Source organism: Polistes canadensis, unplaced genomic scaffold (assembly GCF_001313835.1).
Source record: "Polistes canadensis isolate GaletaPanama2010 unplaced genomic scaffold, ASM131383v1 scaffold_3, whole genome shotgun sequence".
Classification (NCBI taxonomy): Eukaryota; Metazoa; Arthropoda; class Insecta; order Hymenoptera; family Vespidae; genus Polistes; species Polistes canadensis.
This window is the reverse complement of record NW_014569550.1, coordinates 2,142,397-2,149,388: the sequence shown is the minus strand read 5'-3', so window position 1 is coordinate 2,149,388 and position 6,992 is coordinate 2,142,397. Positions and strand designations below refer to the sequence as shown.

General features: G+C 36.9%; 1 protein-coding gene across 1 annotated transcript; it reads left to right on the top strand.

The window, feature by feature from the left end:
- Nucleotides 1-3,405: 3,405 nt before the first annotated feature.
- Nucleotides 3,406-3,783, top strand: LOC106785739 (broad-complex core protein isoforms 1/2/3/4/5-like). Its single transcript, XM_014746451.1, has one exon. The coding sequence runs from the start codon at nt 3,406-3,408 to the stop codon at nt 3,781-3,783; it is 378 nt and encodes a 125-aa protein (XP_014601937.1).
- Nucleotides 3,784-6,992: the final 3,209 nt, after the last annotated feature.

The following is a 6,992-nucleotide window of genomic DNA, read 5'->3' as shown; positions in this document are numbered from 1 at the left end:
CTATTGCTACTACTACGCGTTTCTCGAGAGGTAAAGTTTGAAAACGAGTACGATGAAAAGTACTTAAGAGTATTGTATATATATATATATATATATGCTACTTTCGTATATGTATATTAATACTTAGGTGTACATACATGCATACATATATACGTACATACATACATACATACATACATACATTATATACATGGGAGGACGAAGAGAGACGGAAGGTCGTTCGTTCGTTAATTCGTCGTTCGAGATCGTCGATTCGTGTCATACGTCTTCTTTTGTCTATCGTTCTTGCAATAAGTATAGAGAAAAATAAAAAAAAAAAAAAAAGGAAAAAGGAAAGAAGAGAAAAAAAAAAAAAAGAACAAAAAAGGAAAAGAAATAATGGAAAAGAGAAAAAAAGCAAAAGAAAAAGAAAAAAAAAAAGAAAAAGTACACAAGGACACACGCTCCGTTGGTCAGGCAGGCAGGGAGGGGTAGGGTAATAAATGTGGGGGTTGCTGCTGCATGAGGTGCATTGTTGTGTTTCAGTGCTCGCCTCTATGCCGCCGGGGCTGACCTTCAACTCTCTGAACACCCAGTCGGCGAAGAAGCTGTTCACCTGCCAGCTGTGCGGCAAGGTGCTGTGCAGCAAGGCATCCCTGAAACGCCACGTCGCCGACAAGCACGCCGAGCGGCAGGAGGAGTTTAGATGCGTCATCTGCGAGCGAATCTACTGTTCGCGTAACTCCCTGATGACCCATATCTATACCTATCATAAGAGCAAACCCGGCGAAATTGACATTAAGCTCTTTTGAAGGTTTAGATAAGGTAGGGACACGCACGTGCGTTATTGATTCTCTCAAAACTCACACGATCTCTCTCTCTCTCTCTCTCTCTCTCTCTCTTTTTCTCTCTTTCTTTTTCTCTCTCTTTATCTATTTTTTTCTTTTTTTTTTTTATAAACACACACTTACACATATACACGCTCACGCGTATCTCGCACATATACATTCACCCACGTTATATTTATTATACACACTTTTTTTTCTTTCCTCCTTTCTATCTCTTTTTATATATATATATATTTTTCTCTCTTTCTCTTTCTCTCTATTTTATTTTATTTTTTTTCTTTCTTTCTTCACTCCGACACTTTTTGGACTTGCTGTCTTCTTTTTTCCTCTTATTTGCTAGGAGGGAAAGTATAAAAAAAAAAAAAAAAAAAAAAAAAAAAAAAAAAAAAAAAAAAAAAAAAAAAAAAAAAAGAAAGAAAAAGAAATATGGTAGACATTCTCGATTTGATACGACCTCGGCTCGCGCGTTCGTCGTTCCTTTTCACTGATTCGAACTCTCTTTACCAGGAAGTGCATGCCGGAGAGAAACCGGTCTCTCAACTCCCACGTGGCGCGAACACATCGTCTTCTCTCTTCCACTCCTCTCTCTCTTTCTCTCTCTTACTCTTTATCAGTGCAACCTCTTTTCTCTGAACGATCCGTTCCTCATCTTCTAACAACCTTCTCCTTTTCCGTTCTTCTTCTTCTTCTTCCTCTTCTTCTTCTTTTTGTCTGTCCTTCGTCCACCACTCGGTCTCCTTACAAACCGACACGATTCGATTATCTCTATCTCTTTTTCTCTCTTTCCTCCTCCACTTCTTTTTCTTTTTCTTCTTCTTTTCTCATTCTGGTATTACCAGGCCCCGTTATAATATCCCCCTCTTTCTCGGTGACACGAGAAACGTCGTCAGCAACATCGTTCGTCTCTTTTCCTTGGAGTGAACGTAGGTGAAGAAGAAGAAGAAGAAGGAGGAGGAGGAGGAGGAGGAGGAGGAGAAGGAGGAGGAGAAGAAGAAGAAGGTGGAACCGAACGAAATCGGCCAAGGAAAAAGTCGTTAATAAATCTCAACACAACGTTCAAAGACGTACCACAGCTAAACACTGTGTGTTTCGTGACTTCTTCCGAAATTCTTTTTTTTTTTTTAGCCCACCTTCACAAAATATAATATAAAAGTGGTCTTCCTTCGCTTTGTATTTCCAACTAACAGAGCCCTGCCTTCCCATTCCTTCGCTCTTGTTCACTTACTCTCTCTCTTTTTCTCTCTCTCTCTCTCTCTCTCTTTTTGTTTTCTTATTATCTCTTTTGTTACTTTTAATGTCTTGTGTCTCGAAACCCGTTTACTCGTCCGTTACTTTTCTCTTACTACTTGTGGCTTCGATGTGTCTGCGCTTTCGATATCTTATATATATTTTTTTTTTTTTCACTTTTTACCATTCTCCTTTTACTTTATTTTATTTTAATCGTTTTATTTTCTCTTTTCACAGCAAAGGTCCTTCGTGTTGGGCTTTTTTCGATGTCTCCTTCGATGTCGTTTGCATGCACTAAATATTATTATTATTATTATTATATATTTTATTTCCTTCAAACAATGAAATTCGTGCGATCCTATAAGTGATCGTCAAATAATTTTTCTGTGAGATGATTCGAGACACGTCTTAAATATTTCTCGTGGCTTTAAGACACGTCTGTTTTATTTCTTCTTTCTTTTTTTGCTTAAAAAATATTCACAGGACGAAGGAATCGTTCAATTGGTTTTTCTTTTAAATTTTTTGCATGACTTCATCATCATGTGGTGTTACCTATTATAACAATTCTGTAATGCTTCTCTCATAATCGTATTCAAATTTGTCTCACGACTTATATTTTTTTTTTTTTAAATGTTCTCTTTAGCTGCGTCATTTTCACGAGGTATCAGCTTTTTTGTTTGTTTATTTATTTATTTATTTTTTTTATTTGACACAATATCGAGCTTAAAATATCTTCGAGTTATTTCGACTCATTCATCCGTCACGAATAATTCAATATTTCATTAAATATATATATATATCTATTTATATATTAACCTAAATACAATACGAAGCTCTCATAAGGGAAGAATCTAGCTTATCGCATGGTGGTTTTGGCCCTTAACTTTTATCACGCTCGACTAATAACGAGACACACACACACACACCCACATACAATTAATTACATTTTCGGTGGCTCGGTCAATTAACCTCGAGAATCATGCGGATACAGGAGCCGAGGTGGTCATTTCGAGATGGTTCTTATCAACCAATTACTAAATGGAATATATATATTCGAATTCTATCGAACGTTCGAGAGTTATCCTGTCTTCCCTAATTTTTCTCTTTCTCTGTCTCTTTTTTCTTCTCGTTGGTCAATTCGCCGAACGTTCGGTAGAAAACGGATCTTGCAGGGAATAATTAGAAAAAATAAACAAACAAAATTAAATAAAATAATAATAATAAAGAAATGCATTTTCCCCCTGGTCCTTTTAGATAAAGAGAGATGAAATTACAAAGAGAAAAAAGAAAAGAAAAAAAAAAAAAAAAAAGATGTTTCATCTATTGATTTTTGATGGCAATCATTTAAACGATGACGGACGATTTTGCAGGTACGGGCAATGGGATGCATCCGGCAGCAACGACGCCTCCCTCTGCCATGTACCGGATACCACCGCCGACAGCGGGGGGTATCAATGAGCCTCAGGAATGCCCGTACTGCCGTCGCACCTTCTCCTGCTACTACTCCCTGAAGCGACACTTTCAAGACAAACATGAGCAGACGGACACGCTATTCGTCTGCGAGTTCTGCAATCGTCGATATCGCACGAAGAATTCACTTACGACGCACAAGAGTCTTCAGCATCGCGGCTCGAGCGGCATGCTGAAGAGGCTCCTCAAGACATCGGCCATGAAGAACGTTTTAGGTAGCATGCAACAGGCTCAACAATTGCAGCAACAGCCACAATGAAAATGGCCGAACATAGTTGATCATCAGCAGCAACAGCAGCAAGCTCCTGTCTCATGCCGGTTCCTTTCACCTAATCTTGATCATTCTCCTCCTCTTCCTCCTCCTCCTCCTCCCCCTGATCATAATTTTTCTTATCCTTTATCTCATTCTATTCTCTTACCTCCTCAAACTCTTTCATCTAATCGTTATCATCGTCAACATCATCACTATCATCAATATCATCATAATCACTATCGTCATCATCCTCATCACCGTTATCATCGTCATCGACAGAGTGCCGTACCTCTTACGAGATCGATTATCTTACCTCCGAGCCCTTTAACATTCTCTTCTCAAAATTTTCTCCATCCTGAAGACTGCGACCGATCCAAAGAAGAACGAAGAATCGACTGATGAAAAGTATAAAAAACAAACAAACGAAGAAGATAAATTATGTTGGAGTCTACACCACACACCACCCGTCTGCTCTTTGTGTTCTTCGCGCGAATTTGATTACAAATATCTTTTTTTTTTGTCATTTTTAATTATTCTCCTATTTTTTTTTTGGTTCTTTTGTAATCGACAAGGAAAGACAAGGAAGTAAGGAAGAAAGAAAGAGAAAAAGAGAAAGAGAAACAGAGGAGGACACCTTAGGCAGATCTCGTGTGAGAACGATTGAAACATTCCAACGGCAAGAAAGGCAGGCAGGCAAGCAAGCAAGCAAGCAGGCAAGCAAGCAAGCAAGCAGGCAAGCAGGCCGGTGGTAAGAGATCAGTGTTGTTGATCTCAAAGGCACGTGCTCGAGTATCAACCCTCTCCTTTCGTTCGTGTTCCGAACGTTCCTCTTTTCGTAGACAACAGGTTATTATTCGTCGTTGCGTTGGAATGATCTTTCGAAAGGAGAGGGCATTAAGTGAGAGCGAGAGAGAGAGAGAGAGAGAGAATGAGAATGAGAATGAAAATGAAAATGAGAATGAGAGTGAGAGAAAGAGTGAGAAAAGTAAGAAAGTGAATATAAGAAAGATAAGTAATAAAAGAGAGACGGAGACCGTATGATGTTGTATATAAAATGATAAAATATGCGCAATGCTCAACAAAAGGAAGTCTCGCGTCTTCGACTCTCGCGAAAGGATACATAGATAAGAGGAAATATAAAAAAAGGAAGCTCGTGTATTATTATGTCTAAATGTGTAGATATATGGTATAGAAGTGTGTATGTACACGCGTGTACAAGTGTAATAAGGTAAACAAAACGCATTATTAAAACAACGTATAGATTGAAAGCCGTGAGAAGTCGCGCCTTGGCAAAGGGATCGCTAAGATCTTACGGCCTAAAACGAAAGGATTCGATTATCGATGTGTGGTCTATTAGAGACACAATCGTAATATCGAATTTGCAGAAAAAATTGGCGGGTGGGTTTAAGAGGGAATTGATGGAAAAGAATATGGGAGAATGAACGTGAACCATGATGGATGGGGGGGGGGCTTGCTTCAGAAAATAATAAGTAGCAGGAGGAAACTTGTCAAGTAATATGGGCTTTTAAACAAAAAAGAAAAAGAAAAAAAAAGAAAAAAAGAAAAAGAAAGAACAACGCGTGTACAGGTCCGTCGCGCGTGCAAATTACAGACTATATTTTTAGCTCTTTAAAAATGATATTTTGAGCTGTATATATATTCATACACACACACGCACACAAAACACACACACACACATACACACATACACATATTATATTCGTACGGTAATATTGATAACGATAATATTATTCTCTTGTTCAGGTTTTATAAAAACGAAGTAGTTTGACTTAAGACAGATCGCTGGCAGGTAGGCAGGCAAGCAGACTAATAGGCAGGTAAAAGCAGGGCAGTGACGCTCTCGCGTTTTCCGATTCTCTGTTTTATTATCACTCGATATCTTATCGTTGAGATTTTTTTTTTTTTATTGGCGAATGTGCAATATTACGCGTAACAATCGCGTTAGAATCCGTCTCTCAGAGATATTCAAACGACGCGAATATAATATTTCGAACGGACGCGGAAAGAAAATAATTGACTTGTTGTTTCATTCGTTCTTTCTTTCCTTCCTTCCTTCCTTCCTTCCTTCCTTCCTTTCTTCCTTCTATCTTCGTCGTGTTTCGTTACTCGATCGTGAATTACCTGAATTATTATACGATCTTCTTCGATAAGTCCGAAGAAGTTTATTTGGAATGTTATAAAACCGGGCGGAAGTGGTACGATACTCGATGGAAAGTCAAGTGCGAGACAATCAAACACTGCCCTGTTGTTAAAATCTTTAATACATCCATACTAACGAACGTACAAGTTAAAAAGAAACCCTAAAAGTTGTTCATCGCAACATATTCAGGTCTGACACTCAGCATAGGAAGAATAAAAATAATAAAAAAGAAAAGAATTGATGTTTTTAGCATAAGAGAGAAATAAAAAAGAAAAAGAAAAAAAAGTAAATAAAAAAAAAAAAAAATAAAAATAAAAGGAAATGCCATTATGACTAACGAGCAAGTACAAATTATCGAGGAAAAAAAATAAAAAATTTAAGAGAAATTACGTCTACGTGTATCATAGGTTTCGTAGCAACGGGGACAAGTGACGAGATGATGGTGAAAATAGGTAGAATAGTTTCGTCTTCTCGAGTTTATTGACGATTGCACAAGAGCAAATTTTACGAGGAAGAACGAATTTTTCAAACATATCTCTTTGAAACGTGAAGTATACCGTGGATATATACGACTTTAGATTTTAGGCGACTCTTCAGAGCGATTTTTAAACAAATTTGGTGTATACATTTTAGAGATAAAATCTCCTTAGTGCATGGTCAAAGCATAATGTGGATAAAAGCTGTGGGTGAAAGGCTTAAACGTCGTATTTTTTTATTAAATTTATTTTTCTTTTCTTTTTTTAATTTTTTTTTTTTGTTCTTTTCTTTTTAAAAATATATATATATATATATACATATATATATTTTAATATTATTTTACTTCTTTTCTCTTTTCGGAGGAAAATATGAAAAAAAAAAAAAAGAAAACGCATAAAAGAAAGGCCAATTTCGAACTCGAACTTGAGATAAAAGAAGCACGAAATTTATTAGTGAAAATGAACCTAGTCATTCTGGGAACTCTTGAGATTCTGTGATATCGGAGGAAGATGAAAATCGATTTTAATTATCATTGCATGGTAAAAACGTTAAAAAAAAAAAAAAAAAAAAAAAAAAA